Source organism: Paramisgurnus dabryanus, chromosome 2 (assembly GCF_030506205.2).
Source record: "Paramisgurnus dabryanus chromosome 2, PD_genome_1.1, whole genome shotgun sequence".
NCBI classification, from domain to species: domain Eukaryota; kingdom Metazoa; phylum Chordata; class Actinopteri; order Cypriniformes; family Cobitidae; genus Paramisgurnus; species Paramisgurnus dabryanus.
The window spans coordinates 49311699-49330300 of NC_133338.1; the positions used below are offsets into that span (position 1 = coordinate 49311699).

Genomic DNA, 18602 nt, shown 5'->3' on the forward strand with positions numbered 1-18602 from the left:
TTTTTTAAGAGAGTACTTACATTTATATTTACATCAATTAATGTAGATCAACTAATGTGAAGCTCCAGTCCCATCCTGTAGTGGTTACACATGCAAAGAGTAAATGATCAAAACTAAGAAATTATAAAATGATGAAGAAATGTGTTCCAGTAGCCCAGTAATAGAGGTGTTAAAGGTCATGGGTTCAATCCCAGGGAACACACACTTATTGATACCTTTAAATCCATTGTAAATCGCTTTTGATATGAGTGTCTTCCCAACTAAATGTGAGAAATATGTACATATAACATTCTAGTTATATATAAATATATATAAAGAAAATTTAGTGTAAAATTACATACCTGTTAAAATGATAATCCATTATCCATTGGTAGAAGGATGTTCGAAAGAACATGGATGACCTGTACACTATCAAACATTTGGTTTATTTTTGGTTATGGTCTGGTGTAGTGTTGGACATGTATACAGCATCCTTGTTGCATGTGTAGATGATCTTTAGAGAGCTTTGGCTCTTTTCATCCGAGAGCACACACTGCCACACATCAAAACCAGATGACATGGCTACCTTCCCCCCAAATAATCTCCATTCATCGCCTGTGTGCTTCTAGCAGGGCAGAACAATGTTATAATGGATGATTTTAATTAACATTCGACAGTTTTCCATATCAAATGATTCAACGGCAATGAACATCAGTATTAGTAATGCCCATCAATTATCTTTGTCTATTTCTCCAAATAGGCCTTAATCCCACAGTCTTTTGCCTTTTTTTGTTTACATGTTTTGCTGTGTGACAGTCTATTTTAAACTTTTAGTTAATCTTATAGCATTTTGCAAAGTCCATAATTATTATTTGTGGTATATTCAAATTAAAATTACATTAGCAAAAAACAAGAGAATTTAAAATGATGGCATGCAGATACAGAACATGGCATATACACTTTCGCTTACATTTTGATTTCGATTCAAACTTCAATCTCAAGGTTCATTTAATAAAAAAAAATCCGAAATAAAAATTGGGCTACTTTTAATTTGAAGCGCCCGGCGGCTAACCCGGAAGTGAAGCGTCATTTGTTGTTCAGGCTTCGTGTGTGTGAGGCAGTTGTTGCTGCTGGGTATCATCACTGGAAACCAGTAAAGACAACCAGTTCCTGAGCTGTTGGGTTTAAGGATTAAATTGGACCATGTCTCGGGGATCCATTGAAATCCCTTTGCGGGACACAGATGAGGTACGCGGGGATTTCGTCCTTTAACGTTTATTTATATAAGCTGCTGATATTGATTAGCAGCTAGCATGCTATCAGTCGCGCGGTCTTCACAAGTTCACATCAAAACGGCAAACTAAATGTGAATGACAGTAATTCGTTAATGAACTAAGAGATAGCCAGTCAAATCATGTATTAAATGTCTTGTAAAATGATTAATGTTATATAACGTTACACTGATAGAAAAATATTTGTGTCAGCTGTCCTGCATCTTGTATTGAAACACTGACTGCTGCTGATTTTATCATGTTTATATGACTACTGTACAACATCTACATTTTATAGTTGTCTGGTACAATGTTTTTTTTTTTTTTGCTTTGACCTGGTTAAAAAAGTGATATAGCACTAACTGCAGTCACTCATAACAGCAATTTAATAGGCGATTAAGTCTTTTAAAGTACAAGTTACATTTATGAAGTGACAGAAGCATTGGAAGTTTTAAACTATTATTCCAAGCAACAAATGTGTTATATTTAAAATCTTAAGGTACATGTAAGTTTCTTCCATTATTCACTGTGGCTAATACACTGGTTGTGTTTTGTGTTGATTTTAATTTGAGACTTTTTGTAGGACTGAATATTTTCTTTTGTCTTTCAGGTTATTGAGCTTGATTTTGATCAGCTTCCTGAAGGAGATGAAGTGATCAGTATTCTCAAACAGGAGCACACACAGCTGCACATATGGATCGCACTCGCTGTAAGTGAAGTAAACATTTCTATTAGTCTCTTTTGCAAGCAATTTCTGTTTCTTCTCCTGTAAGGTGACATGTAATTTTCCTTCCAATATTTTTCCTGGCCCCACCAGAATAGAGGTATATATGTGACCCTAGGGTAAATTTAAAAAATTGAGATTTAAACATCATCTGAAAGCTTAATATATAAGCCTTCTATTGATATTTGCAACTATTTGAAAATCTAGAATCTGAGGGTGTAAAAAAATCAAAATCTTGAGAAAATGGCCTTTAAAGTTGTCCAAATTAAGTCCTTGCAACACATATTACTAATGATGTAATGGAAAATGATCTTTACTTATACTAATATCCTAATGATTTTTGACATTACATTTTTTTTACCCTTACAATTTTGTTGGCTACATATACCCATGCTAATTATGACAGATTTCTTTTGACACACATTTTAAAAAAGGAATGCATGTAAAAAAAAATTAAAATGCATCCCTATTCAAAATAATAAACTGCTTTGTTTACACTACCAGAAAAAGTTTGGAAACACTTGACTATTTAAATGTTTAAAATTACTCTTGTAGACAAAAATATACTTGTGCCAACATATTGTTTTCTTTTATTAGAAATCAAAAATTTCAAAATCTCCCATATATCGGCAAAAGTTTTTTGGGTGATGTGGTTTTTCAGGCAGTTCGAAAGAGAAATATCTCGCAAGCATGCAATGGAATCAGCTTTTTTTGTATTTACAGGTCACCTTACGTGCGTAAGTCACATGATCATTCTTTAAACATGGAACGTTGTGTGACAGAAGAGGTGTGTTCGACTTCATGTGGTGTCACAAAAACCAACAAGCACATGACATCAAAATACCGCAAGAGCGATTCAACAAAAATAAATTTTAGCCACATGACATTGGTTAATGGAAACATTGTCATAGTTTTTTGTTGACATTTAGAAAATAACGCTGACGTTTTGAATATATCTTTAATGGAAACTCTCTTTTTTTTCTCAATGAGTTTAGCATGAAAGGACATTATATCATAAATATCTTAACCTAAACTGCTGCATAGGACGAGTAATGAAGTTAAAGTAGTGTTGGACGAAAAGACAGCATGTCAGGTCGTAAAACTATTGCGTGCATCAATGAAGCGCGTGCTGCTGGCTTATAACCAGCTCACAACACCTTTTGGGATTAAAAACACTATTTATTCAATGTACGATAAACAGATAATTACTTAATAAAAAAGGTAATTAAAAATTGACTCATATAGTGATGTTTATCATATCGTGACCTTGTATTGGGGTACGTATCTTATTGTGACTTTGTTGGTGATACAGAGCCCTACTTTAGGTGATAAACTATAACAGTTCTGATTTATTTTGGATGTTTTTTGTCACAACATAATTCTCACAGTAACATTTGTGTAATTCTATAGTTTACTACTATTCTGTAATGTGAAAAAAAGAATGAGAAAGTGATTCCAAACTTTTGATCAGTAGTTTAATTTTTAACCCAAAATATTACTAGTTATTCTAACAGTTCTTCTAAAAATCTTAAATTGATCGCATTTAAACAGTCCACTAACTCTCTCAAACTTGCCCTTGGTCCACATTACAGATTTTTTTTACTACTTGTACTACAAAAATATCTCATTCCTATTATATATTATTTCTTTTTAGTTGGAGTACTACAAACAAGGAAAGACGGAAGATTTCGTCAAGTTGCTGGAGGCGGCTCGTATCGACGGAAACCTCGACTACAGAGACCATGAGAAGGACCAGATGACGTGTCTGGATACTCTAGCAGCTTACTATGTCCAACAGGCTCGAAAGGAGAAGAACAAAGATGCCAAGAAGGACCTCATCAACCAGTCCACTCTTCTGTACACTATGGCAGACAAGATTATTATGTATGATCAGGTAAACGAATCAGACGGCTTAGAAATATCTCCTAAAATTATCTTTATGTTAAATGTAATGATGTTCATGTTTGTCATATTTTTTATCATATTTTCTATCATATTTTTTCAGAACCATCTGCTGGGAAGAGCTTGCTTTTGTCTTCTGGAAGGGGATAAGATGGATCAAGCAGATGCTCAGTTTCAATTCGTCCTTAACCAGTCAACAAACAACATCCCTGCACTGCTGGGTAAAATTTACGCATTGCAAGTCGTATTCATCTGTGACTACTTTTTCTTTGAATGTTTAAATAAGAAATGCATGTCATACAACAGGTAAGGCGTGCATCTCTTTCAACAAAAAGGATTACAGAGGAGCTCTGGCCTACTACAAGAAAGCACTTCGCACCAACCCTGGCTGTCCAGGTGAGCTGCCAAATGTGTTACTATAATACACGGCCTGGTTTTACAGACGATATTAACCCTAAAATGCATGTTTGTGGTGCCTTAACCAAAAAATAACTTTCACTGACAAATCTGGAAATATTTTCAGCAATGTTTTTCAAGGAAAACTTATAAAAGCTACTTAAATGTACTAATTTATCTAAGCTTGGTCTGTGATACCAAGCCCATAACTTCGATTTCCCTCGACTGGTAAAGACTCACAAGGCTTGTTTTTGTGTAAATCATCTTGTCGCAGCCGAGGTGAGGCTTGGCATGGGCCATTGCTTTGTCAAGCTCAACAAACTGGAGAAAGCTCGCTTGGCGTTCGGCAGAGCTTTGGAGCTGAACTCCAAATGCGTGGGGGCCTTGGTAGGTTTGGCCGTGCTCGAGCTGAACAATAAAGAGGCCGACTCTATCAAGAACGGAGTTCAGCTGCTTTCCAGAGCATACACCATTGACCCGAGCAACCCCATGGTGCTCAATCACCTCGCCAACCATTTCTTCTTCAAAAAAGACTATAGCAAAGTGCAGCATCTGGCTCTTCATGCTTTTCACAACACGGAGGTGGAAGCTATGCAGGCAGAGAGCTGCTATCAGTTAGCTCGTTCCTTTCACGTCCAGGTTAGAGAGAGACGTTTATTCATTTTTACACTAAAGAATGGTTTGTGCGATGCTTGTGCCCATACACCTGTGCTTTGTCTCTCTGTTTGTTCAGGAGGATTATGACCAAGCCTTCCAGTACTACTACCAGGCCACCCAGTTTGCATCACCTACTTTTGTACTGCCCTTCTTCGGCCTGGGTCAGATGTACGTCTATCGTAGAGACAAGGAGAATGCCGCACAATGCTTTGAAAAGGTCCTGAAGGCTTATCCCAATAACTACGAGACCATGAAAATCCTCGGGTCGCTTTATGCCACGTTGGATGACCAGGAGAAGAGAGACATTGCAAAAGTATGACATCATTGTTTGACACGTGAGACAGTTGTTGTTTTTTTGTATGACAATGACAAGCTTCATGACTGTTTTCATAGGAACATCTGAAAAAAGTCACTGTGCAATATTCTGATGATGTGGAAGCGTGGATTGAGCTGGCGCAAATTTTGGAACAAACAGACATTCAGGTAAAAGTCTTGTTTTTATCGTATACCTGTTTGAGGTACATTTTAGTTGTGATTTGACTCTCTCTCTTACTGTGAATCTGTCACACAGGGTGCTTTATCTGCTTATGGCACCGCCACTCGTATCCTGCAAGAGAAGGTCCAAGCTGATGTTCCCCCTGAGATCCTCAACAACTTGGGAGCTTTGCACTTCCGTTTGGGAAATCTTGGAGAAGCCAAAGTAAAGTGACATTTATTTTTCTATTTATTTTAACACATGTTTATTAGTAATCATGGAACGTTATTCCAATAACAATCTTTCATAAAAATTTTAAACTGTCCATTAGTTCGGAAATGCCAGTCACGATGTTAACCAAAGGGAGACACAAATGGGACATACTGTATTTATTAAAGGTGCCAAAGAATGCATTGAAATAATGATAAATTATTTCTGACATCTACATAGAAGATGCAAATATGATCCAGAAATGTTTTACATGTCCATTTACAACCCTAGGATTTGCCCATAGAGTAAAATGGTATTATTACCTTATTTGAAAGAATCATAAATATTAATGTTGAGCTCTGCTCTGATTGGCTGTTTCTCAGAGCAGTTCAGTTCAGTAGCTCTGTGTGTGTTTACAAGGTATTTCGTGGTATAGACACAAAATATTTGATTTGGTTATTCATGTTTATGGACTTTATTTTTCTCTTTATTTTTTTCGTGTCACTCAGCACAAATTTCTAGAAATTGTTTTTTGTGTCCCTGAGCAGGACTTTCTTTTTCATGTCATTTTATGTATTGGTTTGGTTTTTTCTTATTTTTTTACCATTGTCACTTGGGTAAGGGTTAGAAAGACTTGCAACATTTCAGACATCCAAACCCAAACTCTTAGCCCAACATCAAGTTATAATGGTTTATAGAAATGGTAATGGCAGAGTTGATAGTAAATAGAAAAAAATGGAAAAACCAATACATAAAATGACACGAAAAAAAGTCGTGCTTGGAGACATGAAAAACAATTCGTCCTGAACAACACAAAAAATACATTCGTGCTCAATGACTTAAAAAAAATGTTGTCCATGAACACGAATAAATGAATAAAATATTTCGTGACTACTATAAATGCCTTGATGTAGGGTTGCATTGGACCTTATGTTTGAGCCTGTATTAGATCTCGACTGTAATGTCACAGTTGGTGTTGTGTTTAGATTGGCTTGTTTTCCAGCTGTCTTTTCGCTACATATGGTTTACATAAGAAGGGTGAAACAATAGTGTTTGAGGCTCACAATATGTCTACCATGTACAGAACTCTTATTTTTAATCTATGCCTACTTAAATACAGTTTTACATTCTACGGCACCTTTAATTAATGATTTATATATACCCCTTTTTTGTAGAAATACTTCCTGGCGTCTTTAGAGAGAGCAAAAGCGGAGGGCGAACATGATGAGCACTATTACAACGCCATCTCTGTCACCACCTCCTATAACCTGGCGAGACTGTATGAGGCCATGTGCGAGTTTCATGAGGCTGAGAAGCTCTACAAGAACGTCCTGAGAGAACATCCCAACTATGTTGACTGTATGTGTCATCAAGTTATGATTTAATTTAATTATGTGCTGCTTTTCTGAAAACCGCTTTAATTTGAACTTATAACAGGTTACTTACGTCTTGGAGCGATGGCACGTGACAAGGGAAATTTCTACGAAGCATCTGACTGGTTCAAAGAAGCTCTTCAGATCAATCAGGTAGTTATGCCTACCATCATACCACATTTATTTTCGTTCCTCTTGATCCGTATTAATAAAATATGTTTTTTAGGATCACCCTGATGCCTGGTCGTTGATCGGTAACCTCCATCTGGCCAAGCAGGAATGGGGACCCGGACAGAAGAAGTTTGAACGCATCCTTAAACAGCCGTCCACCCAGAACGACACCTATTCGATGCTGGCGCTGGGTAACGTGTGGCTTCAAACGCTGCACCAGCCCACAAGAGATCGAGAAAAGGTGCCTACAATGACTCTCAGTGCTGTTATATGACACTTACTGATGTTATAATTTGTTTGAATTGTGTGTTTATCACGTGTGTTTTTTTTTACAGGAAAAGCGGCATCAGGATCGAGCTCTGGCCATCTACAAACAAGTGCTGAGGAATGATTCCAAAAATCTATATGCTGCCAATGGCATAGGTGCTTTATCTACTGCTTAACTAGCATTACACATAACCACTTTTTTTTAACAGCAACTTCAAGATTTTAGATTTAATTTTCAGGAAATGTATAACTGATACAAAGTTTACCAAGTCATGCTGAATAAAAGCATCTGCCAAGTGCAAAAATCTGTATTAATGTATACTGAAAATCATGTGAATGCACCGTTGTTGCTTGGCAGTATGCAACATAAAGTTGTGGACTTCTCTCTTTTGTCCGCAGGTGCTGTGTTGGCACACAAGGGTTATTTCCGAGAAGCGCGAGACGTATTCGCCCAGGTGAGAGAAGCCACAGCAGATATCAGTGACGTCTGGCTGAACCTGGCACACATTTATGTGGAGCAGAAGCAGTACATCAGTGCCGTGCAAATGGTGAGAAAATCAACAAACATCCTCAGTGGAGGTTAACTGGTGTTAAGATGCATTTTGGTGGATCTGATCGCAAGTGAATGATGCTATACAGGCGTAAACGGGGGGTAAAACGTCTTGAGCTCGTCCACTTTCGACCACATTCAGAGGTAGTCGAAAACTTAAGGTGTTCGAATTAGGGATGCTAAACAATTAATCGCGATTAATCGTTAGCAGAATAAAAGTTTTTGTTTACATCACATATGTGTGTAAACTGTGTATAATAAATATGTATATATATATATATATAAATATGAACACATTCATGTATAAAAAAATGAATATATTAAGTATTTATATATAATATAAATTATACATAAATATACAAATGTATATACACATGTAAACATTTCTAAAACATATACATGCATGTGTGTACAATACATTTATTTACACAAATTTATTATACACAGTTCACACACATATATGATGTAAACAAAAACTTTTATTCTGCTAACGATTAATCGCGATTAATTGTTTAGCATCCCTAGTTCGAATGTGTTTGAACAGCCACAAAAGACCATTGATTTAATGTGATGAACCGTTTTTACATCAGTCCTGACTTTTAGCGTGAACCCAAATTGTTCGCCACGGTCTTTTATTATGCAAGTGTGTGAAAGTTGCCCACGCTTATTTCATCAATTGCTCTGAAAAAACACGTTAACTGCACAAGCACAAGCTCTGACATAATATTAGTGCACGTCAACTTAATCACGCTCTTGTTTTAACGACTCATCCATAGACCCTCCCCTTGTAGTAATCAGGACACCAGGTGGGAACAAGAATGCATTGTCCACTTGTGATCCGATCGATCAAAATGCATTTTAATACCAGGTGTAAATGTGCTCCTAGACTTACGCTTGTTTTTTCTTCGGCTCTTTAGTATGAGAACTGCTTGAAGAAGTTTTACAAACATCAGAACACAGAAGTGCTGCTGTATTTGGCCCGGGCGCTCTTTAAATGTTGCAAGCTGCAGGAATGTAAACAAATGCTTCTGAAGGTGAGGAAATTACATCACAACTTACTTTACTTTACTCATGTCTCAAATATGAGTAGATTTCTTCAAAAATACTAAATTTTGAACAAAAATATTTTTTTCTGGTCTTCCTGTGAATCCTCAGGCTCGGCATGTGGCTCCCAATGACACAGTGTTGATGTTTAATGTTGCACTGGTGCTACAGAGGTTGGCCACACTTGTGCTGAAGGATGAGAAGAGTAACCTGAAGGCTGTACTGAGTGCAGTGAAAGAGCTGGAGCTGGCTCACAGGTAAGTGAGATCCCCACCAATCAACCACTATGCATCTTAAGCCCAGAGTATAGTCTGTTTTTTACATGCACGTGCATGGTCGAATGCACAGCCTTGCAAAGTATCGTTTATTTCAGTCGTACGTTTACACAGCCATTCGACGCATGCGCATAGTGACAAAATGCAACAGAACTCATGGGCTACATACTACACTCTCCTATAGGCGCATGCATACAATGTACGTGGGGTTTCAAAAATTGGGTGAAGCAAGTACAGTATGCACACTATTCTAAGTGTGCGTCTTTTGAAAAAACTGTATAGGTCCTAAATTAAAGGTCTTCACTGGGTTCACTTGGATCTAAAATATTTTGGACCTGATATTTGTAGCCTTGGGTCTTCTGTAGTTTAAAATAAATGTGCTTTTTTGACAAAAAGTCATTCTAAACTATATTTTGCAACATTTGAGGTATAAACATTGCATTTATACGCTAAACGTGAAGGAAAAATCGTGTTGTCAACATTCATGAATTTAATTGAAAATAATACCTTTTATTAGCAGTATGAGTAAACTTCTTGATGAGCTACAACTTTTTCCCGCATTAAGAGCCTTGAATGGAAACACGGCTATTGACTGAAGATATTAACTCTTTCATATCTTCCTGTTTTTGTTCTCGCAGGTACTTCAGCTATCTCAGTAAGGCTGGAGACAAAATGAGATTTGATTTGGCGCTGGCAGCAAGTGAAGCCAGGTAAGTTTTTCCAGATATGTGATCTTGTTTAGAAAGGAGAAAGTTTCACATGATGCTTAAATGGTGATGTCATTTCTCCTGCCTTAGGCTGTGTCCATGCAAACACGGGTATTTTCAAAACAACAGCTTTTGCTATGCAATTTTGCCGTTCGCAAAAAATGACTTTCTTACTTAGTATTTTTGTCTTGTTTTCAGTATAAATATCTTAACTTTCTTAAATTAAGATGCCTTTTCTTGATGAGCAAAATGACCTAAGAAAAGAAGTCTATTTTTTAGACAAAAAATATACAATTTAAGTGAATTTGTGCTTAAAACAAGCAAAAATATCTGCCAATGGGGTGAGAAAAAAAATCTTGAAATAATAGGATTTATTTTTTCTTAAACACTTAAAGGTATTGCGGAGGATTTTCTTTTTCCGGGTGGATCATCAAGACTATTGGTCCTCCTAGTTGGCAATCAGGAGTGTTGCGCAATTGCATTTTTTTTTAAAGTGGAGAAGGTTGTTCTTTTAAAAAATTTGAGAAAATCCTCCACTACACCTTTAATTCAAGCTAAATTTTCTCACCCCATTGACAGATATTTTTTATTGTATATTAAACTATACTTATTTTCTTAGGTCATTTCGCTCATCAAGAAAATACATTTTGATTTAAGGATTTTTAAATATTTCTTCTGAAAAAAAAGACAAAAATACTAAGTTTTAAGTCACTTTTTATAAACTCCGATTGCGGCGTTGTCGTGTAGCCGGTGAAACCGAAAATTTCGCCTTGTGATGTCGGAATACGCCGCTCTTTCCTTTGTTTACATAAGTGCACCATGTTGTTAGCTTAGCGCAGGTTTTTTTTACTTTTTTTATATTTGTCAGCCGAACCCCCTTTACCTAAATTATTTACTTGAAGTACCACCATGAGATTTTAAGTCAATAATTTAATAGCACATTTGCATATTTAAATTTCTTTTTTTACTATTTATTTTTCATCCATTTTAAAGTTTTTATCAGTAGTATTTTACATTATTATAGCTACATTATCTTCATCTGGTAATGTTTTGTAGCATTTTGTAATGGTCACATGACCAAAGGTTTTCATTGATAAAACTGAATCGGCTGCTCTTCGCCTCTTTCATTTGCTTTATTTTGCGAGTGCATGAAAGTTGCGCGAGCTTATTTCTTCAATTGCTCTGAAATATCAGAGAACGCCGTAAGGGTATATACATGTACAAAACTCTGTGCAGCATGTTTACTAACAACACAACCAGCGAACTCTAATATAAGTAAGCGTCAAATTAAATACGTAATTTCTTTGGCTCGCATTTATACATAAACAGAGGGACTCGCCCACAGACCACCCCCTCGGAAATCAGGACAGAAGCGTTTGAAAGTGGACAAAAGAGACGGATTAAAATAACAGATTGTAAACGTGAATGTGTCTCTCTTGTCCACTTGTGATCCAATTGACCAAAAATAAAAAATCTGCTTGCCCAAGACAATAATTGCGCACTTCTAGGGATGTAACGATTCAATCGCGTGTCCCATTAAAAATATCTGAAATAGATTCTAAATCGCAAGGCTGCGATTCTTTGTTTCATGCACAGCTAGTGTGTGTACTACGGCTCTGTGATCAGTAGGAAGTCCTTTTCAATCTAAAATTATTGAGTCAGAGTCGTTTATAACACGGAATTAAAAAATCAACACTCGTTAAATAAAAATCATTTAAAATATTCTTTATTATCATGAAAATACCTGAAACAATTTGAAGAACAGCATATAATTATTCCTGTAGACATTTCTTGGAATTGCGTTTGTAATACTACTTCTTCTGTGGCACAAAGAGAGTTTCTGCACAAGAGTGCCCTCTGGCGTTCGGATGTGCCGGGATTTCAGCGTAATTCATTCAAATTCATTCATTGAGAAAACACGCATTTGCACGGTTATACGTTACACCCCTATGCACTTCTGCTTTACAGCTTAATGACCCCCTTTATTTACCTTCTCAGACAGTGCTCTGACCTGCTGAGCCAGGCTCAGTACCACGTGGCCCGAGCTCGTAAACAGGACGAGGAGGAGAAGGAGCACCGCGCTAAACAGGAGCAGGAGCGAGACCAGCTGCGGCAGCAGATGCAACGAGAGCAGGAGGAGAAGAAGAACAAGGTGGCTGAGGAGCAGAAGAAGCTCCTGGAGCAGAGAGCTCAATATGTAGAGAAGACCAAGAACCTGCTCAACTTCTCAGAGGGCATGAAAGAAGGAGCCAAGGAGAAGAAGAAGGGAGGAGGTGGAGGACGGGTGAGTCCCTGAACCTAAATATTACATTTCATGGGATGTTCATTTCAGTCCATTTTCTGATAAGCTGATAAGATTTTAATATTTAATTGTCATAAAAGTGTAAAAATATACTTGACGGTTGTCTGTAACCTGGTACAGTAGTGTACATTAGGGTTTCCCACAGCATATTTCAGTGAAGGCGCCCCGCCTAAGCATGGAAACCCTACCACCTTAACTAGGTCGTCAAAAAAAAAAAAAAAAAAGCTGCACAAAAGGCCATCAAGTGCATCTCGGAGAATGGCGCATACGCGCATCACACCGCGAGCAGGGACGCGCGACACATGGCCGAAATGAGAAAGACGTGGTCCGGACCGTCATTGTCTGGAGGATAACTAGCCAGTTGATAAAACATCTCGGAGAATAACGCAGACGCGCCTTACACCGCGAGCGTGAATGCGCACCACACGGCCGAAATGAGATAAGACGTGGTCCGTCATGTCTGGACGATAGCCAGTTGATAAAACGTGTGTCTGTGAGAACTGTAAGTGGCCTTATGCTTTGGGGTTATTTAAGCCAGCCTGATATTTTATTAGTCTATAGTTCTTGCAAATTTAAAGTAAGTTAGCTGGTGATTTTGTTGTTTGGGGAACCTGCTAGGGTTTCACGTGCCTGTTGATTAGACATAATTGTTGAGCGCTCTTGCTCACTTTATTTATGTGCATTATTTACATGCTACAGTAGTTGCACTCCCTTAAGATAATGTAATTGATAGTGGGAAATAATCAGTTTTTACCATTTTTGCGCTATCTATCATTGTTCGCCAGACGTTCTACAACATCTGCTTTAGTTTTTGTTTATTAACCCTTTAGTTTCACTTCATCACGCAGCTATTCCCAGTAGAGGTAAAAACATTTAATTAATTAATAATCTAGTATATGTTCATTTTTTGTCATAGTTTCTTCAAAATTAAGTTTTATTTCAGTGTTTTAAAAATAAATATTTTATTTATTTATTTTATTCAAATATTTTTATTTTCATCATGACGCATACGCCCGCCCCTTTGATTGCCACGCTCTCGGCCCCGCACAACCCTACCCCTACCTGATTTGATTTGTTTATTTGCACATTTAAAATACAACTTTAATGAGTCCATAAAAGGAAACGACAGAAAAAAAGCAAAAAAAATACTGTGCGGGAGAGAGTGAGAAGACCCTAAGGTCTTATAAAACCACCTCCCCGAAATCTCATTAAATGAAACATAATATTACATGATCAAACAAGACAATATAATCAATACATAAATCATTTTAATATAACAAATTTACAAAATAAACTTATTTGTATATTAACATTTTTTCAATTCTCTTTTAAAAGAGGTTAGAGTGATTTTAGTCTTTAATGCAGAATCTAAATGATTCCAGAGGGAAGGCCCTCTGTATTTTAGTGTAGATTGATTAGCTGTAGTTCTACAAAAAGGAAGATAAAAATCTTTGCAGTGCCTTGTGGAGTAGGCATGAACATCCGAAGAATACATGAAAAAGTTTTTAAAAGCTCTGGGCATAATTTTTATCATATTCACGTACTCATACATAAAGATGTTTATGCAATAGATGTTAACATTAAATATTGTCAAAATATTATATTTTATAAATAGTGGAGCAGATGATGACAATCTATTTGAGTTACTCATTATTCTTAGGAATTTCTTTTGTATTAATACAATATTATTTAAATATGTTTGGCATGTTGCACACCAACAATATTACAATACAAAATATGAGGATAAATTAAACTGTAGGATAATGTTTTCATACATGAAATATCAATTAAAGAGCGAATTCTACTCAATATACCAACAGATTTCATTATTTTTCTGCAAACATATTGAATATGATATTTCCAGGTTAGTTTTTGATCAACAATAACACCTAGAAATTTTATTTGATTAACTTGGCTAATTTTTAAACCATCAATTGATACCTCTATATCTTGATAATCTCTTTTGTTTTTTGTACTTAAAATCATAAAATTAGTTTTTTGTATATTAAGAGAGAGTTGATTAACTTTAAACCATTTAGAAATATTTTGTAATTCTTCATTTGCTTCTCTTATCAATGTATCAATGTTAGAATGAGATAATAGAAGACATGTATCATCTGCAAACATAAGTGGCATAACATTTTTACAGAGAACTCCTAAGTCATTGATATAAATTAGGAATAATAGAGGTCCCAAAATGGACCCCTGCGGTACCCCACATAAAAGTTTTCCCCTACTTGAGCTGAGATTATTAACGTAAACAAATTGCTCTCTCTCTTCCAAATAGTTTTGTACCCAAGTTAAAACTGTATTTTTAATACCATAATTTTCTAATTTTGCTAAAAGAATATTATGATTAACTGTGTCGAATGCTTTCGACAAGTGTAAAAATATACCAATAGAATTATTTTTCTCATGCAGATTTTTTGTAATTTTGTCAACAAACTGCAAAAGAGCCATTTCTGTAGACATATTCTCTCTGAAACCATACTGGTGATCATATAAGATCGAATTTTCTATTAAGTGCTTTAATATCCTTTTATAAACTAATTTTTCAAGTATTTTAGAAAAAAAGGTAAAAGTGAAACAGGTCGATAATTATTGAATAAATGTGAGTTTCCAGACTTAAACAAAGGAATTACTTTAGCTAATTTAAGATCTCTTGTTACAACATCTGTTTTGAGTGACAAAGAGAGAACATAAGTTACAGGCTCAATAATAGAGGAAACTACTTTCTTTATGAGACTAGCTCTAATTTCATCATGCCCTGGAGCTGTATCTTTCATCTTTAATATAATTTCAAGCACTTCATTAGGAGTTGGAGGATAAAATTCATTTAAACAAGGAATAGACCAATCAAAAATCCGTGAAGTAAATTTTCCTGTATTCACAATGTTTTCTGCCAGTGAAGGACCAACATTCACAAAAAAATCATTGAAACCGTTTGCTATATCGATGGGATTTTGATCATTCTCGATACCATTGGATAACTGAACTGGAATGTCTCGTGTTTTTTGTTTTTTATTCAATAATTCATTTATAATATTCCCGGTCTTTTTCATGTTTTCACATGAATTTCCCAACTTTACAGAAAAGTATTTTTTTCTTAGCCTCTTTTAAAACTTTGCTGAATTTGTTTTTATATTTTTTATAATACGCAACATTTAAAGGTGTGGGACTAATGAGAGATTTTTTATACAACTTACTTTTATTAATAGAAGATTTTCTTAATGCAGGTGCATAAAAAGTGCGGTCAAATGCTTCATTCCCCAAAAAAACCATCTGCACACTTAAGCTTTTGGTAACACTTTATTATAATGTTCATTAGTTAACATTAATTCATGTATTAACTAACATGAACAAACCATGAGCAATACATTTGTTACAGTTTTTATTAATCTTTGTTAATGTTAGTTAATAGAAATAAAGCTGTTCATTGTTTGTTCATGTTAGTTCACAGTGCATTAACTAACGTTGACCAAATTTTAATAAAGTAATAGTAATTGTTGAAATTAACATTAATAAAGATTAATAAATGCAGTTCATCATTAGTTCATGTTAACTAATCTAGTTAACTAATGTTAAGTAATAAACATTATTTTAAAGTGTTACCAAGCTTTTTTACTATAACACTTACAAATAGGTCTATAGTTACTAACAATGGGTCTCATTTCATTAAGCATGCGTATGCACAATTTGTATCAAAATTACTTCTAATTGTATGCAAAAATGCAAGAAAACCTAAAACCACTCGTACGCAATAATCACGTACACTATAATCAAATACTCGGCTATAATTATAAAGTGTATGATAATGTTGATATATAATAAAATTTACATGATTATATTTTTATTATAATATTTTCTTTATTATATATTGTTTACATAATCTATATTGTTATTATATACATTATTCTAGCCTACTTATTTTTTCTACACATATAAAGAAGGTGCACATTATGACAAATCTTCACGCTTTCCTTCCTCACGTTTTAAATCTCTATATGAAAGCGTCTGCTTATTACCTAATGTTATGTTATTGTAATGAGAAGCCTAAACGTCAATCACTTGATCTCTTGTCTATTTTATTTAAGATACAGATGCGCATCATATTAATTAAATGTTATAGTTGTTAACACATCCAATATTTATTTAATGTTACTCGGTCGGTGGACAGCACTGGCTTCCTCCAGCGACATCAAAACGTCCCAAATAAAAAATACAAAGCAAAACTGAAGTTCACCGATAATAAATATCTTCATTGATTTCTTTTCGAGCTCGTTGACAAACTGCTCAAAAATTTTCGGAGGACCAGCGCTGCGCTGCGGAAAACCCTTATATGGAGCTGGTTTTGGCGTGTTTTATGCAAAATACCAATCTCGCGCACGCGGCTGCTCATGTAGAACACTCAAAATTCACTAACGTAAGAACAAGTATTAGGACAAATTCATGTGCGTACGCATGTGTTGTGAATTACGCGAAAAGTTTTCGTGAGAAGTTTAAGTGTGCGTATTAATAAAAAAAGTATGCAGTTATTAGTGAATGAGACCCAGTGATTCTTGATTAATGTTTTAATTATTGCATTTGTTGTATATTTTCGCATTATATTTAATGCAATGATATTGTATGAACTTTTTTGTTACATTTAAATATATAAATTTACGTTTCATTTTTAACTAGCGCAAGAAAGGAGGTGACTATGATGACTTTGTCAATGATGACTCCGATGAGGATCTACCACTAAAGAAGAAGAAGAAGAAGAAGGTTGGGAGTGGCAGCGAGGTGGAGGATGGAGAAGGAGAAGATGGAGAGCAGAAATCCCGCAAGAAACGAAAGAGGTGAACGTCTCTCCAAACATGTGCAGTGATTAAGGCTGAAGTTTGGGATTTGGCCACATCATGATTCAATCCAATTTGGCAAATCACAGTTTGGTTACAAAACAGTTCTCAATCCATCCAATAAATCGTAGGGAATTGTTTGCCATTGAAACTTGCAATACATTGACGTTTACCAAAAAGATATTGTTAGTGCCCATTTACATACAAAGGAAATTCATAAGAAAGTTGAGATTTGATGTAATTTTGTTTTGTTGTTTCCTCAGACCTGGTAGGAGAGAGGATGACGGTTCAGATGATGAGGGAAGCTCGAGGCCCAAAAAGCAACGCAAACCTAGAGAGCGCAAGAAGATTGAGAAGGTACGAGGAAATGCATAACGGTGATTACCTGGATGATACATTTTTAGACGGCTAATTCGAATTGCTTTCTCCTCATTAAGGCCAAGCCCGAGCGCATGCCGCCATCCCTCAAAGGGAAGATCAAATCCAAAGCCATCATTTCCTCCTCTGATTCCTCCTCCGATGAGGACGGGCTGAAAATAGCAGAGGAGAGGTAAGAAACGCTCTTCTTAAGACTTCTTCATTCAGCTGCTGAGTCCTCACTAACATTGTGTTTGTACATCCAGAAACCCCAGGGACAGCGGCTCAGGTTCAGATGAAGATGAAGGCCACAGGAAACGCATCGCTTCCGACAGCGATTCCGGAGCGGAGGAGCGAAACCAGTCGGGTAGCGAGGCCGGCAGCCCTCAGCGGTCTAGAAATTCAGCGCCTTCAGAGTCTGGCAGCGAACGGCCGGTGAAGAGGAGGAGACCGCAGCAGCAGCGGTCCGACTCGGAGCAGTCGGACAACGAGAGCAAGAGGAGCCGCTCTGAAGGATCCGACGACGAATCCCGGCCTGGATCTCCGGCAGCCGCGTCGGATCAGGGATCGGACAACGAGGGCTCTCCACAGAGGTCTGACAATGATTCGGAGCAAGAGGGCTCCAACAACGAAGCCTCCAACAACGAAGCCTCCAACAACGAAGCCTCCAACAACGAAGCCTCCAACAGAGGCTCAGATGATGATAGTGACTGAATGAATGAATGAACTGTGTGACAAAACACAAGCTTTTGTTATTGTAACGTTTCGTTTTGGCAAATGTAGTTATGTCTTCCTGGATACGCTTCTCTGATTTTCCAGAATTTTTTTTATTTTTCAAAAATGAGAACATTGTTTCCTGTTTAGTCTCGAGAATGAAATGTTGAAAACTTCTTTTGCTGAAGCTTTTTGTTGAGCATTACAACATGCATTGTGCCCAATAGTCTTCTTACAGGACTGTCACAAGCTGTGATTTAAAAATTGGTGTACATTATGAAATAACTTGGAATAAAAAGTATTTTGAAAAAGGTCTCTGAAAATCTATACTGAATCCCAGTTTTTTAATATTTATTGCAGGTTTTTGAGCTCTTAATGAGAAAAATGTAA

At 36.2% G+C, this 18602-nt stretch overlaps 1 protein-coding gene across 1 annotated transcript; it reads left to right on the plus strand.

Annotated features, from left to right (window-relative positions):
• Positions 1-1080: 1080 nt before the first annotated feature.
• On the plus strand, positions 1081-18523 carry ctr9 (CTR9 homolog, Paf1/RNA polymerase II complex component). Its single transcript, XM_065261519.1, has 22 exons — positions 1081-1227; positions 1861-1959; positions 3629-3868; positions 3980-4097; positions 4183-4272; positions 4547-4911; positions 5006-5242; positions 5323-5412; positions 5501-5629; positions 6790-6973; positions 7052-7140; positions 7214-7399; positions 7494-7581; positions 7825-7973; positions 8893-9009; positions 9131-9276; positions 9933-10004; positions 12000-12285; positions 16984-17141; positions 17405-17498; positions 17579-17691; positions 17765-18523. Exons 1-22 carry the CDS (start codon positions 1183-1185, stop codon positions 18210-18212), a joined length of 3543 nt encoding a protein of 1180 aa, XP_065117591.1. The 5' UTR covers positions 1081-1182; the 3' UTR covers positions 18213-18523.
• The last annotated feature ends 79 nt before the right edge of the window (positions 18524-18602 follow it).